Consider the following 19830-nt stretch of genomic DNA (forward strand, 5'->3'; position numbering starts at 1 on the left):
GTTCTGTGGTCCTGATGGACTGATTACGGTATTCCTACTTCAGCCTGCTTTAGACATTCAAATCCTAATGACAGTTGTGCTGCATTTGTTTTTGTTTTTAACAAAAGGTGCTTGCAGCCAAAGTGTGCAATCCTTTGGGTCCAATGTTTTAGCATTAAGGAGTAAAGTGGGTTTATTTATTTATTTATTTATTTATGAGTTGCCTGGTTGCCTGTAAATTATATGGATTCCTGTTTGATTCCCTGCTGAAAGTACAAGAGGATTGTCATCTGACAGACGGGATGCTAATTTTGTAGTTACTCTACATAAAGGTTTGACATCTGTTGTTAAATTAAAGTAGGTGTGTGGAGTATTGGAGTATTCTACCTGGCTTCTTTGTATGCTGGTGGTAGATGTTAAGAGAGAGGACTGCACAAGCACAATGTGTATTTCAGCAGTGCTGCCAGCAGTGTGGCTGCAATAATGATGCTTTCCTCAAAATCATAATTTAGGATCTTATTAGCTTCAGTTAAAAGACATGACCTTCATTTTTGACATTAAATGTACAAATATAATACTTTCAGTCGAGCATCTGTACTGCAGCATTTCTAGTTGCAATCCAACAGAAATTATACTGGAAAAAACAAACAAACAAACAAACATTACATGCACTAGAAAGCATTGAAAACGTAAAGCTACATTAAGAACATAGGTTTTTTTACTATTCCCTTCTTGCATTTTAAAGTAGTGATATTTATTTTTCTGAATCTGTCTTTAGACTGACTTTTTCCCATCTTTCTAGAGGACGGTAGGACAGAACACCCAGATATTTTCATGTGGTATTTCCTAGACTGCCGATTTGTACAACTTAGGCTGACATGTATTAAGGGACTTTTGTTACTTCCTTTAACTTCATTGCATAGCTGGTTACCATGTGCTTATAAAGTTTAACAGGATTTATGGAATTCACATCCAAGATATCACATGTGGCATCATGGAGACTTAGTTGTTCTAATAAATCCTAGAGCTCAGAAGTCCACTACAGCCAAGTTGAGTCCAGTTATAGGACTGAGATCCAGACTGCATAATAATCTTCATTGTGTTCTGGCATTGTGATACTTTTAATGGAAAGCAGTTCAGCATACATTTTTCATGTGCTGCCCTTTCCACATGATGATTTTACAAGGCAATCCTCCAGGGAAGCTTACCAGCATGTTTTTATTCATGTTATCAGCAGACACCAGGGGAGACAAAGGAGGTACAAAAATGAGAATGAATATTGGCCCACTACTTTTTAATTGCAAGCCTACGGTTAGACAAAAATTGAGCTACAGCTTGCAAGGTCACTGCCTCAACATCGTGGCAATCTGATTTACAGTTTGATGCAAGGAAGAAAAGAGGGCTTTACCCTTACCATACCAACTTAGACTAAAACAGCTACATCAACAATTTCTGAGACAGTAGGAAAGGATTATAAGTGCTTGTGTTCAGTGATTGTAATGGGGACCAGAATGCCTGAATTACATCAACAGAAATTTTTACCTGGAGAGTCCACAACTTTTAGATGAGAAAAATCATACAGCTGCTGTTGTGATCAAGATATGGATAAGCAGTCCTTAAAATACTTGAAGTAAAACATTGCCAAAAATTACCAATAACGGGGCTCCAGAGGAAATAACAAATGAATCTATGTAGAAGACACTGGGGAAGGACAGAATTAAAATGGACTTGTTTGGTACGTGTTATCCTAGAAAGAACATTTCTCACAGAAAATGTTAGAGGTACAATCGTCACTTGACATAAATGAAGAGTAGACTAATTACAAACTGTGTAATTTCTGTGTCCTTTTAGAAGACTCGTTTTCCAGTGCATAGGTAAGACAAGATGATCTGTAGGACGTTATCTTCTGCATTTTCATTAACTGAGACCAACATTCTATATGCAAGATTTTTTTCCTCCTGCTGCTTTTACTCTTTCTACCTGTTCTGCTTTGCCTGAAGGAGAGAAGGGGAGTTAAATTAATGGGTTGAATTTGAAATATACTTTCCCAACAGCTAAATACTTGTGATCAAACAGTTGTTCTTGCTTAACTGTGACTTCAACATTCAGGCATGCATCAGTCTTATGTTCATTTACCTAGGCAGATGCTTGATTCCTACTTCAAAACCTACAGACATTCTGAAAGGACCCAATAAAACACAAAACTTTAAGGTGTTTGTAATGTTTGTCATTACCTATTGTGTAAACGGCTGCCAGAATTTTGTTCACTGCTCAAATCCCAGTGTGGAAATACATTCAGCTGATGCTGTATGTTCCACTCAAATAAATTCCTCCCTTTGTGCAGAACTTCCCACTGAACAAAATAATGTGTGACCTTGTAGGCTACACATGCATAAGTAACATAAGAAGAGAAGCGGGGACTTGGCTGAAGCTCTCAACTTCATGTGCTCCGCACATCCCCCTTCTCCATTCAGTCCTCAATTCAGTTCTTCACGCTTGTGTGAGGAACCAGGTTTTCTGAGTGCCTAAAACCACTGCAGACATGGATGACCTTGTACTATGAGCCAAGTCCTCCTTCTTGTTCACTGTACACCACCTTACCAGGTGCAAAACCACTGCAGACATGGATGACCTTGTACTATGAGACAAGTCCTCCTTCTTGTTCACTGTACACCGTCTTACCAGGTGCCATGCTCCACGCAATCCCCCCTAGCAGCACTGCTGGTTCAATCCAGCCTTCTGTCAGCTGTGGGAAGTGGGGTTGGAAGGAATCCTAGGAAGAGATTTGTTAAAAAAGACAAATTACTCAAAACCTTAATGCCCTTCACAGCTGCAGCACACTGCATTTGAATTGTCAGGGATCTGCTCTCTGGCTCTTTTGTAAGTGCCATTTCTTTGAGGTTGATGTTGTGCCCTAAGAGCTTCTCTCAGCTCTTTATCATTTAACCTGGATGAGCCCAGGGGCAAGGCTGAAGCCTTACTGTGTGCACCCTTACAGCATCCTACCTGCCTCATCTTGAGGGTGGGAGACCTCAGAGCAGAAATGTAAGAAATGCAATAAATAAATAAAATGCTCACCCACTGCAGCAAAACTTTCTGTCACTTCCTATGAGACAAAAAGAGAAAAAGAAAGAAAACCTCAAAACATCACTTCTGTCACTGGAAAAAATCTGCATAGCTGTAACTGAACAGACTCCCTCTCAAAGGTTTTCAAGTGGGTTTTGTTTCATCTCTTACATTTTGTGTTCTGCTCCAGGCCTTAAGCAGAGAACATGCTGTAGCAGTGCATCACACACCGTGTCTGCCACATGCCTGCATGAGTTCAAGCACCACAGATAAGCAAAGTGCTTGCTGATTGCCCACAAAAAGTACCCTCCTGTGCCCAAAAGCTCTGCAGTTCTGGTGGGGGGCCTGCAAAACTGGGCAAAGGCATTTTTAGAAGTGTCTTTTGGGTATCTTACAGGTGTCTTGTCTTAAAGGTGCCCAGAGCCTGCTGCCTGTCCTGTGCCTTTTTCTTCAGGTATGCTGGGGCCAACCTGCAGCTTCAGGAATCCCAAGTACCTTGATTTTAAATTGTTTGCACCCCTAGCCCTGAAAAGGAAAGGAAAGGAAAGGAAAGGAAAGGAAAGGAAAGAAGGAAAGGAAAGGAAAGGAAAGGAAAGGAAAGGAAAGGAAAAGGAAAGGAAAAGGAAAGGAAAGGAAAGGAAAGGAAAGGAAAGGAAAGGAAAGGAAAGGAAAGGAAAGGAAAGGAAAGGAAAGGAAAGGAAAGGAAAGGAAAGGAAAGGAAAGGAAAGGAAAGGAAAGGAAAGGAAAGGAAAGGAAAGGAAAGGAAAGGAAAGGAAAGAAGGAAAGGAAAGGAAAGGAAAGGGAAAGGGAAAGGGAAAGGGAAAGGAAAGGGAAAGGGAAAGGGAAAAGGGAAAGGGAGGGGGGAGGGGGAGGGGGAGGGGGGGGGAGGGGGGGAGGGGAGGGGGAGGGGGGAGGGAGGGGAGGGGGAGGGGGGAGGGGGGAGGGAGGGAGGGGGGAGGGGGGAGGGGGGGAGGGGGAGGGAGGGGAGGGAGGGAGGGGGGAGGGGAGGGGGGGGGAGGGAGGGAGGGAGGGGAGGGGAGGGAGGGAGGGGAGGGGAGGGGAGGGAGGGAGGGAGGGAGGGGAGGAAGGGAAGGGAAGGGAAGGAAGGAAGGAAGGGAAGGGAAGGAAGGGAAGGGAAGGAAGGGAAGGGAAGGGAAGGGAAGGAAGGGAAGGGAAGGGAAGGGAAGGAAGGGAAGGAAGGGAAGGGAAGGAAGGAAGGAAGGGAAGGGAAGGAAGGGAAGGGAAGGGAAGGAAGGAAGGAAGGGAAGGAAGGAAGGAAGGAAGGGAAGGGAAGGAAGGGAAGGGAAGGAAGGAAGGAAGGAAGGAAGGAAGGAAGGAAGGAAGGAAGGGAAGGGAAGGGAAGGAAGGAAGGGAAGGAAGGAAGGGAAGGAAGGAAGGAAGGGAAGGAAGGGAAGGAAGGAAGGAAGGAAGGAAGGAAGGAAGGGAAGGAAGGGAAGGAAGGAAGGAAGGGAAGGGAAGGAAGGAAGGAAGGAAGGAAGGAAGGGAAGGAAGGAAGGAAGGGAAGGGAAGGGAAGGAAGGAAGGAAGGAAGGAAGGAAGGAAGGGAAGGAAGGAAGGAAGGGAAGGGAAGGAAGGAAGGAAGGAAGGAAGGAAGGAAGGAAGGAAGGAAGGAAGGAAGGGAAGGAAGGAAGGAAGGAAGGGAAGGAAGGAAGGAAGGAAGGAAGGAAGGAAGGGAAGGGAAGGGAAGGAAGGAAGGAAGGGAAGGAAGGAAGGAAGGAAGGAAGGAAGGGAAGGAAGGAAGGAAGGAAGGAAGGAAGGAAGGAAGGGAAGGGAAGGAAGGAAGGAAGGAAGGAAGGGAAGGAAGGGAAGGAAGGGAAGGAAGGAAGGAAGGAAGGAAGGGAAGGAAGGGAAGGAAGGGAAGGAAGGAAGGAAGGAAGGAAGGAAGGGAAGGAAGGAAGGGAAGGAAGGAAGGAAGGAAGAGAAGAGAAGGAAGGAAGAGAAGAGAAGAGAAGAAGAAGAAGAAGAAGAAGAAGAAGAAGAAGAAGAAGAAGAAGAAGAAGAAGAAGAAGAAGAGAAGGAGAAGAAGAAGAAGAAGAGAAGAAGAAGAGAAGAAGAAGAGAAGAGAAGAGAAGAGAAGAAGAAGAGAAGAAGAGAGAAGAGAAGAGAAGAGAAGGAAAAAAGAAAAGGAAAAAAAGAAAAGGAAAAAAAGAAAAGGAAAAAAAGAAAAGGAAAAAAAGAGTCTTTTCTGGCTTGCAAGACTAGTTCACAGCATGCTGTCTTACTGCTGGCTGCATGTCAGCCGATGTGATACAGAGCGACCGTGGCAGAGCAGCGATGGCTGCTGTTAAACAGGGATCTGACTGGCAACAGCTGCCATGTCCCTTCAGATATCACAGACAGGTCCCTATTGCTGCATTAGGGTTCATTTCTAAAACATTTTTGTTTTTAAGGGCCTATCACTCCATAGAGAGGCAGGCAAGGGCTAGGAAACTGCTGCCTCTGATTCTCTTTGGGGACAGGAAGGTGATGGGAACACATGGTGATGTCCCCAGAAAATGAGCCAGCGCCCAGCCCTGAGGAGGAACCTGTGTTACAAGCCATACTGCTGCTGTGCCTTCTGCAGTCTGGTACTGTCAATAAAACACAACAAAACATCCCTTGCTACAATGAGGAACACTCAGTAAATTACATGAAAAGAGGAATGAAATTTCAGCAAGAGGCACTAGCTACTGGCTTCACCAAAAAGTCATGGGTCTCCACATCCACCTTAAAAGGACTGCTCTCATCAGGGTGAAGAAAGATCAGTTTGTGGCTGAAATGACATGTGGAGCATTTTAACCCATGGCAGCTTACCAGCAATCTGCTCCCCACTTCTGACAGGAAAAACATTCAGCATCTTTAAGGGAAATGACTTAAGGGAAGAGTGGTGTCAGCAGTAATAATCAAATGATGGAGGGATTTTCTTGCAGCCTTGCTAGCACAGAATTTTGTTTTAAACTCTTTGGTTGTAATGAAAGAAATATCCTGAAGTCTGCACTAGGTATATCCCTTGGGCAATGCCACCAATTCAATGAATTTCTATAAAAAGATTAACCGGGGCAGTTGTAACATGTCCGTATTCCCATGCTAGATTGCTAATTACCTCCATTTGTTTTCCATAATGGACTTCTATCTCAGTGCAGTTTTTTTTACTATGAAAATTTGTCTCACTCAAAATGATAGCAAACCTGCATTCAAATTTGTCCCTCCAAGGGCAGTGTTGTATTTTCACATTTTTATACTCCTCAGGCACACGAGGCAGTGCCCAACACACAAGCTTATGCAATAACCTCATAAATCAAGTGGCTCCCATACTCAAATGCAAAGAAGCAAGGTCTCACACTCAGTTATACCCAGAAAAATCCAAAGGGATTTTACTGACTACAAGAGAGACTTGGGTAAGAACGGGTCTTTAGAATTTTCACATCTGGTTTCAGCACCTGCCAAATTTCTCAGAAGCTGCAGCACTGTGTTCAGTGTGGTTCAGCCTCCTCGAGGAAAAACAGACTGCTTCTTGGTCTTTTTAATAATTGCTGGTTAAAAGCTGCTTTTAGAAACACTGGCAGATTCATAAAGCAAGTACGAGTTGTGCCTTGGAGGACTGGCTGTGGCCATGGTGGTGATGGGGAGGAAAGAGCTGAGGGGCTGCAGACCTGCCTGGTGTGTGCAGAACCCCACAGCCCCTTTTTCTTCCCTCTGCACCCCAGGCAAATCCACCTCTGCTCCATGCCTGCCTCCCTCTACTTTTTCTTATTACTGAAGTCTCACGGAATTTTTCTTTTAAATCATGTTTTTGGAAACTCCACCTCCTCTCAACAGCAGACGGCTACACTCTGCATCACATTAGTGCTGTTATCTTCTCTTTAGCAAGGAAACATTCTGTTTGCATAATTTTGTGAATACGCTTTTGGATCATGTTAAAAGTCCAAAATTATCACTTACTGGTATTTTTTATTTTCTATCAAAAGAGGATATATGTCATTAATTGATTTTTCTCCTGTTTTTCTGAGGAATTAAATGAACCTGTAGTCACACTCTTGCCTAGCATTGAATGCAGAGAACCACAGTACAAACGCCTCTAGGTAAAAAATAGTATTAAGAAAACAGTGGCAATGACAAACTCACACATAGTTATGAATGAAGGCTGATCACTGCTGTTTTTAGGGAAGAGGTTGGTATCCTTTGGCCTGGGAAATGAAAGAACAATAAGAGAACACTGGTACCTAAGGAGCAAGCCACCAGCTCAGTGGGGATCAGTGAGAACTTTATCAGCAAAAGGGACAGTGAGACTTAGGGTGAATTATTGGCTACATTGGTTCCTGATACCCAGCTTTTACCATTTCGGATGTCAGTGATGTACTCCAGTGACATGTCTTGAGGTGAACTTGTGATCTGCTGAGATCACATAAGTGAAATAGCTGATGTCTAAACACTAATCTGTAGCAAAAGCAATTCAAATAACATGATAGATAAGGATTTTCAAGACATAATGATAATGACTGTAATTGCGTCTGAGATGATACATGGGTGAGGAGGACTCATCCACCGGTGACTAAAGCTCTGCTGGCAATTCATGATCTGTGTCTCAGATGTAGAGCACTGGCAGATTTAGGCTGCGTGTGAAGGCTAAAGCAATGCTGTGAAGGTATGGAAAATATGAAGCCTAATTATCATGGCTATGATGAGCCATAAGAATAATGTCCAGTACATTTATTGCCTAAACCACTAATAAAAATTTGCAATGGGTTGTTGTGGTACTGTAGGAAGGAGGACACAGAAAGCAAGAAAAAGACGAATGGCACATTCAGGGCAAGAAGCGAACATGGTGCTTTTATCAGTGGAGCTCACATGTATGCTTGGTATAGGGGTAATCAGTTAGCTGGGTAGAGAGTGAATAACAGATGTGTTGGAGAAAATGATAGGGGAAAAAATTGGCCCAGTACTTGGTAGTTCAGAGGGCATGAGGTTGTTATGTGGGGCAGTGTTTCCATAATTAAAGGGAATTGAGAACTCTGACTAATTTGGTGCGCGCGCACAGATGGCTGCATCTGCTTTGGCACACAGAGGCGCGCTGTGCCCAGGGACACGTGCTCTGCCAAGTGCCCACCGCGCACTTCCCAGAGACTCAGAAACCCAGCACAAAGTGTTCCGAAATTACACCACCAGGTGTGAGGAGCTTTGGCTGACAGCACAAGGCAGCTGGGAAGTTTAAACCTTGCTTAAAAAGCCTCTGCAGTCACCTGAAAACCCCGCTCAAGGGCTCTAAAGGGAAAGAGAGTTTTGAGTTGTCTTTAAAGTACTTAAGTCTATCGCTATTACACTGGCAGCTGCTGCAGTGCAGCTGGATCAGATCTGTAGAGTGAAGGAGATGGAGCTGACATCCACACTGAGCATGCAGGGGGTTCACTTCAGCAGGGTAATTCCCCCTGTAGTCTCAGCGCTGGCTGGCAGCTGCATGGCACGTGAGGTGGAGAGCACCTTCAGGCATCATTTGTAAGTGAAAGCTCATTCACTTGCTCCATGACATGAGCCAGAGAAGTAGGGGCCACCTGCAGTTTAAAAACACACTCGGGATGCGAACTGAACAGCTGAGGTAGGCATTAGCTGGAAGTGAGATTTTGGGCAGCATCACAGCCAGCCTCCCAGAGACTGCCAGGATGCCGACCCTTCATGCACCTCCAAGATACTTCCCAAGTGAGTCAGAAAGGGATGACAAAATGCTGGTCAGAACAGAGAAGGTGAGAGGTGAGGCCTTCCCTTCTGCCTCTCTGTTCCCTAGAGAGCGTTAAGATGGGAAGGTGAAAGAGCAGACTGCTCATCCTCCTCCTCCCCAGGGGAGCTGAGCCCCCATTTACTGTCTGCTTGGCAGATGCTCAGACAGTCAAAAACTGGGGGATATCCTGAGGTGAATTTCTATTGATGTGTATTACTTTGAACTGATGAATATTTCATTACTGGAGAGAAGGAATATGAATCAATAATTCAGGAGTAAGGAGAGGGAAAGAGCTGGGTTCGAACCACTGCTAGAGAATACATTTCACTTCAAAATGCTTCCCCTTTAAAACCCTGTGGTTTCTTCAAAAGACCACCTTAATTACAGACACCTACAATCTTTTCAATAAAATCTTAAAGCCAGTAATACTCGTTAGAGAAACAGCCATCCATTGCCCCCATGACTATAATCAATGAGCAAAATTTAAGGCATGGTTTCAAAACAGGATTTCCTGCTGCCTTGAGCAGGTGTGAGAATTGCGAACATGGAAATGCTGGTTGGAGGGGCCTTCTGGAGGTCATCCTTGACCCAGCCTCCCACCAGAGGCAAGGGAAGAGAGAAGGGAGAGAAAATAGCATTGGGAAATACTGGGAGAGGAAAGAACAAACAACAATTAATTGAAAGATATTGAAATAATTGCCATAAGATAAAGCCACAAGTAGGGAAATATTGTGTTCACTTGCATCAGCAATAATATTTCTGCTCTAATTTCATTTTAAATCAAGAGTGGATGAAAAAGGAGATGAAGGATTACTGATACAGGAAAAAAATAAAATCTTAGTTTTCCAATAAAGCAAAACAGATCATTGCTTCTACAGCATTAAGTTGAGATCTCAATTTCCAGCTATAAGTGTCTAGAATTTCTGGAATTTCAAAGGGATTAAAATAGACACATTTTGACAAAACCACACCTGTTTGCATGAAAATATTGGTTCAAACAATTTACTATTTGAAAAAAAGATGTTTTGAAATTTTTGAAATGTATGATTTCCAAAAACACACATTTCAAACCAAAATGTTCTGATTAATTATAATATATAATTATATAAAACTTTACAGACAGTTCTCAAATGTGCAAAATGGTGGTATCAGAATGAAACATTTTACCTCACTGCTCTATTTTTTTTTTTTAATGTGGATTGAAGCTTTTTTTTTTCCTCACAAATTGCACAGAATATTTTCCCAGCCTGCTCCTTTCCTTTATGTTAACTTGTGCAAGAAGAGCAATGTGTTGTGTTACTGTAAGCAGCACAACACTACACTGATGCACCATCGTGTCTATGTACAGCACTCAAAACATTTATCCTGTCCTAAAGGGAAAGAGATTTTATTATTCTGCTTTTAAGTACAAGACTTAATATTGCCAATATGCTCAAGAGCAATAACAGCTTTTGCAATCCCTTTGTACAACTTGCATTGCTGTAAATGCTCATTTGTTCAATAAGTAGCAGAACAAAGACTGGAATATCTCCTCTGATCTCCTCAAACAATTAAAGGTGGCCTGAGGTGTGTTCATTTTGGTGCATGAGGACTGCAGGAGAAGTACAGACATAAGTAGGTTAACTTTAAGCTGACAGGGTGCGCTTAGTTATTAAATAATTAAGTTTGCAAATAAAATCCTTACAGAACTCCAGCTAATTTCAGCAGCATCTGGATTTCACCTTGGGTGCTTTCACAAGGTACATATTTCTTTTTGCAGTGAAATAAAAAGCGAAGTAAAACAGACATTAGGTAGTTCAATATTTGGTACAGCTGAGAACAAGCCAATACACTTAAGCACTAACTTACACCTTCCCAATATCATACTTTGTCCACTCCTCATGGAAAAGCTCAGGGGTCTTAAGAGGAGGCAGTGAACTGGAGGAGCATATATCTGGTGTGCTGCAGGATCAGGCCCTCCACATCTCTGTGGAAGGACCTGAAACATTTAGGTATACAGGGGAGTAATGCCCATGGGTGATTTCTTAAGTAGTTCCATTCACAAAAAGCAAGTTGTTATTTAAGGGTGAACTGATCTCAGTTAATTTTAGGCATCTTCAGTAGAGATGCCAGCGTAGACCAGGGTCCACATCCAGCCTAGGGCTGTTGAAGCCCTCTCAGATGGTCACTTCACATTCTTTTATAAGCAATGGAAAGAAAAAGGCACTTTTAGGGTGCAGCTCATCCAGCCTGCTTTAAATGCCAGCCATCCTGAGCCACAACCCCAGTGGCAGTGACAAGTCCTCCCCTGACCGCACCACAAACACAGCTGCAGGCTCTGACACTTACACCAGTCTCACTTTATCTATCCAAATGGACAGGCTTCAAATTAAGAAAATAATGAGACCAAAAAAGCACCAAACTTCCAGTGCTTTCTCAGGTTTTCCCAGTTCCTTGAGCATCCCCCTCAAGGCTGGGGGAGCTGCTATTTTCCAAGGATCCTCCTTGCCTCCATGACTAAACTGCACCTTGTGTGCATTTCTTTTCACATAGCTTTGGTGGCTTTCCTTTGCAGATTCATTCACGGGACTCATAAACATAATGACTGACATCATCTGGCGCTACACAGGAGATTTCATGGCTCCTGATATCGTTTGCAGAGTCATCCGCTACTTACAGGTACAGGAACCACATGCTCCCCTATACGCCCAAGCTCACATGGCTTTGTGCCCCCACAGCAATAAACCCAAACAAAATGCTGTACAGACGTTTTGATAGCATCAGAAATGCTGAATGCTAAAGGTATTCATTTAAAGTTTAAACATGATTAATTAAAACGTATTAAATCCTTTAAATTTTGTAGACCAGAAAAAGATCTGGGTGAAAATACATCCCCTTCCCTTCCCTTCCCTTCCCTTCCCTTCCCTTCCCTTCCCTTCCCTTCCCTTCCCTTCCCTTCCCTTCCCTTCCCTTCCCTTCCCTTCCCTTCCCTTCCCTTCCCTTCCCTTCCCTTCCCTTCCCTTCCCTTCCCTTCCCTTCCCTCCCCTCCCCTCCCCTCCCCTCCCCTCCCCTCCCCTCCCCTCCCCTCCCCTCCCTCTCCTTTCCTCTCCTTTTTTTCTTTCTTTTCTCCCGTAAAAGCTTTCATATATTCCTAGAATATCCCTAGACCGGTACTATAGCTGGCATTATTTTCTGCAATATATGTGTCTCATTTCTGTCTTCTATACCTTCTGCCCCAGGTGGTCCTTCTATATGCTTCAACTTATGTCCTCGTGTCACTAAGCATAGACCGGTATCATGCCATTGTCTATCCAATGAAGTTCATGCAAGGAGGTAGGAGAATTTCCATGTCTTGCTATTGCTGTGGATAGTATTGTCTAGTTTCATTTTACTAAGAAAGTTTTCAAAATTATTAACCTTGTGCCATGAATTATTTATTCCTGCTGTAGCAATATTTGGACTCTGTTACATTTCTCCAAATGGCAAAAGAGTTGTGGCTTCAATATGTATTAAGCTGCACTTAGCCCTTGGCAATTTTTTATAAGCTTTGTGTTAGCAAAGAACGAAATGACATTTTAAAAAGTACAGGGGGTTCATTATCTTCCAGCATTTTGAGCAAAGTATTATGGGCAAAAGGTAACCCTTGTACAGCTAAGCTGTCTGTAGGAGATACAACAACTATATTACCTATTCACGTGAAAAAAAAATTTGGATAGAGAATATATGGTATTGAGAATTGATATGATAAGAGAACTTCGAAAACTATAGCAAATAAGTTTGGATATTTATTCTGTTTTGAAATTCCATCTGTTATTTTTGCAGCACTCAAATACCCCTTGTCTGCTTAGCAATACAATTTAAAGAATGTGAGTTCTTTCCTACAGAGCTTAAAGTCTGAATTTAAGAATGCTGCACTGAGTGAAAAATATTAATAGCAGGTGAGGTGGAAGGGGTACGGTTACGAGAGCCATGGTGGCTCGAAGATGCATTGCAATCAGACAGAAATATTATTTTTGTTTCCAAATAATGATGATTTTTGACAGTCTGCTCTATTCAGGGGATCAGAATAATGGTCCTCTTTGGCCTTAAAAACCTATGAATCCAACACAGCCCAGGCAGTGGTGCAGCTCTGGCAGATGCTAAGGCCTGAAAACTTCAAATACTTGAGTGAAGTTCAGCCTAATATTCCCCAGCATGCGGACTGACTTTTTCAAAGCGGGAAGGATTGATACCAAGTTTTTATATCAGTAGGTTTTTAGATGCAGTTTTGCTCTGCAGCTCCCATAGCCTTGGGCTGGGGAAGGTTCATAAACCACCTAAAACACTGGCTGCTGGCCGAGCAGGGCTAGCTACCGGACAGACCCACTGATATTTCTTCTTCAGGCACCATAGGAGAAAAGTAACATTGTTAAATTACCTCCTGGGCTTAGTAAAGATTTTTTTCAGTACTTTTTGCCAACCATTTTGATGTTGATCCATGAACTTTTGTTGTTGATGCTGCTACGGAAAATTTGATAAAGGTTAAAGAACAAATTGCATTCAATAGCTCTTTTTCTTTTTCCCTTATTGGAAGAGGTTTTTTTTCTCCATCAGACTCTTCCTACACTTGGTGGGATGCAATCCTCAGAGATCTCAAACCTCATCCTGCCCCACTACAGCGTGGGTCACTCCTCCTGTGCCCCATGGATTGCAAAAGATGTTCTTTGCACTATTACTCCAGCCAAAGTCACCTGGTCAACATGGGTCGTACAGGAGCTGAGCAAAGGGATAATAAGCCTAGGAGGATTAACAAGCATGCCTTCTTCCCCTTATCACCTTTACTGGAGCCCAAGTGGTTCAGGGTGATTTGCTAAGATCTGGCATGCCAGGAGGCAAGAGGGGACTTGATGAGCACCACGTGCCTCCAGCAGGGCTGGTACCACCAACAAATGTCTTGTCATGGAGCCAAGATCATGCAGCTACCTGCATATCTTCAATGGGAAAAAGGAGGCAGTGGTAAATTCAGAAGAATGATCTAAGGAGGCATATTTACCACAGAAACTTCCTGGAATATGTATGTATAGACACTAGCCTTTTGCACCCGGCTGTTCCTAGCAGAGGTACCATGTGTGCAGCTCTTAGCTGTCTTGCAAATGGAGAACAAAGAGAGTTACAAGAATTTGTCATGGGTAATGACACAAAGAAATGGTAAAAACAATTGTGAGTCAACTGGTGGAAAATAACACTTGTAAACGCTTGTATATTCTTTCCAAAATCAAATGCTCATCCCCCAAAATCCTTCAGTCAAGAAACAAAAGAGTTATTTATCTTTACCCTGTTTAGAAATAATGTAACCTTGAAATATCATTTCAGGGGGAAAAAAAAGTCAATCATTTTGTTTAGAAAATGTCAAAACAATTTTAAATACGTATATGTGTTTAATTACTAGCTGTGAGTTAAAAGACAGAACCCAAATAGGTGGAAACTGTCCCTTGCACAGTTTTGGGGTGCAAATGCTCAAGTCCATTAGGTCATTGAGATCATAACAGCTCTCTCCAGACTTAAAAACTAATTTTGAAATGGCACTTTCTTGATGAAAGGATTGCAGCAGGATAGCAGTAGGGAGCAAAACTCCCCCCAGAAGGTGCTTCTCCTCCACATGGAGCTGAGAACAGACAGATGTGCATAAAAAACACTGCTGCAATATACAGATGGAAGAAGCAGAACAAAAGGGAAGGGGACATGAACAGGTCCATTAGGAGAGTCGGTACAAGAGCTTGTGACAGATTCCTCCTAATGCTGGATGTTCATCTTGACCATTCCAGCAAGGAAAACTCTCCATATAAAGAGCAATATTATGTTTAGAGGAAAATACTGACAGGGGTGAATAGAATATTATACAGAATATTATATAGAGTATTATACAGAATATTAGAAATCTGTTATTTATTTGATTCTGTCTATAACTTATTCCATCTATAACTTATATAGCCCTAGTTATAGAATTTGCTAGCATTTGGAGCATACTAGAGCATTTGCAAAAATAAAATAAAAATAATAATAAAAAACCTGCTTATGAGGCAGCTGATTAACATTAGCCCAATAAAAAAAAAAATTATCCATATGTTACCAGTAGCCTGTAAAGCCCTTTAGACTGGCAAGGTCATTTTCTACCAAATACAAAGAATGTTTTAAAAAAAGAATAAATGAACATTGCAGCTAAAGTTTTTTAAAACGTGTAGATAAAACAACGCTTTTGCCAAGCACAAATTGCCCACTTCACTTCAAATTAAGGGTGTAGCTACACAGTGCAAAAAATAAGATACATTATCCAAGAATGACCTTTCCCCCTTATAAATAGACACTTGGGCCCCATTGAGGCTTGTAGCATGTTGTTTAAGTAGCTTCCTCACCACCTAAAAGCATTTTCTGTCAGGAGATATTTTGTAAAGCTGTTAATATTCCTTTTGTTAAGTTTATTCTGTTATGCTTTGGGAAACTTTATGGTTCTCCTCTGCTTGTGCAATATTTATAGACTTAATCTAACCCTCTCACTTAGTGGATGTCACAAAAGTTCCCTTAAGCCCTGGATTAGCAAGACCGTATTTTGCTGAACGTGGGTAGCATTTAAAGATGAGCAGGATAAATGAATATTTGCAAGTGATGTTTTATAAAGCATAAAATTACTTTTTGAATGCTTCTCCCACATGCTTTTATATTGCTCTTTGAGCTTCAAGGAGAAAAGATGTTCTTCTTGATATACATAATTTAAAATGATTTTCTGTTTCACACACAACTCCAGGTATTTTGTAGACAAGAAGGACAATAAAGTATTTCAGCACCAAAGCTTCCCAAATCAAAAATTTGTCCCCATCTGTTTCTGTAGCAATATGACTCCGGGGGGCGGGGGGAATAACTGCTGTTGAGAATCACTGATACTCCACAGATCAGCCCCTCCTCTCCATACTTTTCAGTTAGAGATTTTACCAAAAGCTACATATTTGTCAAAATTAAATCTTTGGGGCTGTTTTCTCCAACATGTTGATTTTTACAAAATTCCATAGGAGCCACCGGGCATCATTTGATTTTCTATTGGTTTTCTTCATTTGGCAGTAGAGGAGGACAAGAGAAAGGTAGAAACAGTAACCCAAATCTACCAAGTATTTTGGGATCCTTGAACTTCCATTCCTCAACATGAAATCCAGCAGGATCTCTTAGTGGATGGCTATTGCAGCAAACAAAGCAGGGCTGAGCACTCAAGCACTAGCCCGCAATCCTGTTTCCCTGTTGCATGGTTAGCTGCCCACCCTTGGCGTGGTTGGGCTTGTGTCCATCAACTGGAGCTGGGTTTGGTCCCCACTATGCCATGGGGAACTGCAGGACATGCCTGGGCTCTCCAGCATCACTTCTCCTTGGGGCAGTAGAGTTGCAGCTGGGGTCAAGAGCAGATGGCTGTGCAGTTTTGTTTCCACCCTAAGTAGATGTGTTTTCTGTTTCCTGAGAGGGAATATTTTTTTGAGTCTTCTCCCTACAAGATACATCAAAATGTTAATTTTCCATTCCAAGGAGGACATTTCCCCCCTCCAGTACATCCAGTACACTCCAACCCAGGTATATTTTAAGTAGCCCTTCCTGGTCTCAACCTTACTCAGGTACCTGTAGCTCAAAGGCTCCTTCTTTTCCGTCTGTCTCCATACTGACTTCTGTTTTGCGGTGCCCAGATACGAACGTGCTTCAGGGCAGGCCTGTCGTCCCTTGCACTCGTTCATGAAGTTGCCTTGGTGGCCAAGAGGAATGTTTTACTTCTCAGGTTTCTGACTTGCTGACCCTCATCCATGCCTTTCCCATAGCGTTTCAGATTCAATGGGCCCTAAGAATATTGAAAAAAATCATAACTAAATGACTTTTTACCATGAGAAAGAGACGAACCCCCACACTCCCTTGCAGTCTTCTCAGCACCAACTGGCTTCAGACTGAAAACACCTTTCTTCACACCGTCTGCTCCTCCCCACCTTTCTCTCAGTTCTGCTTCAAAGGGACAGCCTCATTGGCAACCCCATTAACACTGTCTATTTGAATCTGTTGAACAGAAAGACAGGCGAAAGTTCTTATTGGAGTGGCCTGGAGCCTCTCTTTCCTGTTTTCGATACCGACTCTGATTATTTTTGGGAAACGGCAGCTCTCCAATGGGGAAGTGCAGTGCTGGGCTCTCTGGCCCGATGACTCCTACTGGATACCCTACATGACGGTGGTTGCTTTCCTGGTGTACTTCATTCCACTGATCATTATCAGGTAAGCCCGCTGGTGGGAGTGCATGATGAAAGCTGTCAAGCATGCAGTCGGCTTAATGCTTTATTTTCACTCATTCATTACGGTTTCATCTCCACACCTGCCTTATAGTGGCTTCGGTTTGCATCATGTAATGCACGGGTCGCTGTGCTTGCCCTGGGTGCTCTCCATGCAGTATTAATAGCTGGGAACATTCTTTCTGAACAAGGATTGAATCACTAAGTATGTCCACTTATCTCTGCAGCTTCAGGCTTGAAATATATCTTTGAAATTATCTTGAAATATCTTGAAATATATCTTTACAAATACAGTATGAATCTATTCTAGCTATTATGACAAAACATTGTGTTAATAAAAGAACAGAAACCACACAGGCTAATTAAACTGAAATTAACTTAAAGTGCTCTCAAGTTTCATAGTACTAAAAGAGTGTTTCTTCATCAGGGTCAGAAAGAAATCCCTAAACGTCTGAAGCTGTCAAACACTGCTAAAATACAAAGAAATGAAATTCTTCCCATTCTGTAATGGGAAATTTGAACAAAGGTGATCTGCAGCAGAATCTCCTTTTAAACTGAGCTCAGCCAATATCCCAAACTGTGCTTGGTTATCAGTGAATTTATTGCCTTCCTCTCAGGTACTGCCATTAGCCAACATTAAACAAAAATGATCTAGCCCTGAGGAGCTACCGGTTGGAATGAGCAGTCAAAAACTCCTGTGGAAGAGGAGCGCAGCTTTGTAACTAACAGCCTTGAAAGGCTGCTGGTGGCAGTAATTTGTGCTCTCAGTGAAGACATATTCTTCACCTCTCTTTCCCTTATGTTCTCTTTCAGTATCAAGGTTACGATAGAATTTCTTCATGTCAATCTCTCCTTCTTAGTGGTAAAGATGACTTGCTGGGACTCCTTTTTTTCTGCATACCTTGGTGACAACTACTTGGGCTATGAGAGAGGAGCTCTGTTTGCATGTTTGTCAGACATCTCTCTTGGTCATTCTGCTTTTCCAGTGGGTCTGAGACTCCCGGCATGAGTCTCATGGAATCATCTTTGTTAGAAAAGACCTTCAAGACCACCAAGTTTCTATAAGATTCTTGTTCATTAACACTTCAGGTGGGAGCAGGGGGGATGCTGATCTTTTCTAGGTGATGACAGGAAAAGCTACATAAGCTAAATATTAAAGACCATGCCATGGTTTTAGTTCCTTTCCTGTTGAGTGATACCTTTTAATTTTGTGAAGTTTAATCACAGAGATTAAGTTCCGCAGCTTCTAATAGAAACAGATTTATCTCTGATAGAACCAAAAGCATGGGAGCAAGGAAATTTTGGTGCTTGAATTCATCTACCTGACTTTTTAGTATGGTTTCAACATTGCTCAGTGTTGCTCCCTAAAGAGAAGGGATGACTTCTATATTTTGATTATAACACATCAGTTTGCTAAACTTCCCATTCTTGTGCAGAATGCACAGACAAAGAACAAAATCATTAAAATTTCTCCTTAAAGAAAGGGCATCATAGAATAGAGAAAAACAGCTTCTAGGTTATCCAATTGCTCTTTGTTCTTAGACAGGACCATTTCTCTTTGTATTTTTTTTTCCTGTATCTTAAAGCTTGACTAGTCTTAAATAAACCAAAAAGTATTCTTGGGAATAAGTAAAAATGTGGGTGAATCTGCAGCCTGTTATTGCCAGCAGAAAGAATAAACACAAACACACACACACAATCTAATGGTAAAAGCAATAACACCAGAAAACTTTGAGGCTGTCTATCACTTCTGGAGGAGATTTGTTTTGAAATTTTTAAACAGTTAGCAAGCAGGAAATTATACCCAGCATCTTAAGTGTTTCAGGGAAAAGGCCAGCAGCCTGACAACTTATCTATCATTCCACCGGTGTGTAAAACATCTCTTTCATGCTCAGACTTACAGATCCATACATTTTCTATGACAGACAATCCTTCTTTTATTGGAGTATAAAAGTGTTTGTTTGTTTGTTTTTCCCAAGGACAGGCAAGCTACATAGCAACATTTTTTTCTGATTTGCTGACATTACGCTCCCTCTCCTCCCTGCCAGAAATGTGTGACTTGACTTACTGTAAATCTCCAGAAGCGAGAAGGTGATGAAGACATGAGGGGAAAGGGAAAGGCAGTGAAACCAGCATTTCATAAGATTGCCCTGACAGCTGAGAGATGAACAAAACATCCTAAAATTTCTGCAGCTTTAACCTTAAGTGACTTCCACATGAGAAGCTTATGGCAGGGCAGGAACCTCAAACACTGGCCTCAGGGTCATGGGGCAGAGCCTGCTCCTGATTCAAACATGTCCCTGATTCAGTGTATACCAGCACAGGCTCTCCCACCTCCCTGCCAGCAAGAAGAAAAAATTTTTACAGGTCTTAAGTGGTGCTGGGCACTAGGAGGATGGAAGCAGGTGGGCCATGGAAGGATGCTTTATGGCCACTTATTTGTTGTCAATTATATTATTTCCTTCAGAATAGAGAGGGATGTCTAGAGCTGTAGACAAAGAGGATGACCATCAGCAGAAGCATTGTGAACAAATACCACACAGTTTAGAAAGAACTGGCTATTTTTAAAGCCATGTTTTCAAGTTTTGGCTATTCAAGCATACAAGTAAAGGTTGCAAAATCCCATCCGACACATCTTCAGGACCTCTGCTAATGCAGCCTCAAGAGACAACACCTATTTCTTTGAAATTGTTTGTCAGTCCAGAGGTTTAAAACTAATCCACCTAATATGACTGCAGCATATAAATATTCTGATGTGCAGTTTGCAGCTGAAGAGCAGCAAGAACTGCCATTATTGTCTGCAGGGACT

At 42.2% G+C, this 19830-nt stretch overlaps 1 protein-coding gene and 1 long non-coding RNA gene across 3 annotated transcripts in view; one reads left to right on the forward strand and one right to left on the reverse strand.

Annotated features, from left to right (window-relative positions):
* LOC106048379 (neuropeptide S receptor) overlaps window positions 1–19830 on the forward strand; it is a 120859-nt gene that overhangs the window by 90024 nt on the left and 11005 nt on the right. For both annotated transcript variants that reach the window (XM_066991189.1, XM_048075509.2), the window contains 3 exons: window positions 11312–11415; window positions 11976–12069; window positions 16806–17007. In XM_066991189.1, coding sequence (XP_066847290.1) covers window positions 11312–11415; window positions 11976–12069; window positions 16806–17007 — 400 coding nt within the window. The remainder of the gene's footprint in view (window positions 1–11311; window positions 11416–11975; window positions 12070–16805; window positions 17008–19830) is intronic.
* LOC106048381 (uncharacterized) overlaps window positions 14748–19830 on the reverse strand; it is a 33844-nt gene continuing 28761 nt past the window's right edge. Inside the window, exons 4-5 of the long non-coding RNA XR_010828940.1 lie at window positions 16372–16585; window positions 14748–16243 (exon numbers count right to left, since the gene is read on the reverse strand). This is a non-coding gene — a long non-coding RNA (uncharacterized lncRNA). The remainder of the gene's footprint in view (window positions 16244–16371; window positions 16586–19830) is intronic.

Source organism: Anser cygnoides, chromosome 2, assembly GCF_040182565.1.
Source record: "Anser cygnoides isolate HZ-2024a breed goose chromosome 2, Taihu_goose_T2T_genome, whole genome shotgun sequence".
NCBI lineage: Eukaryota > Metazoa > Chordata > Aves > Anseriformes > Anatidae > Anser > Anser cygnoides.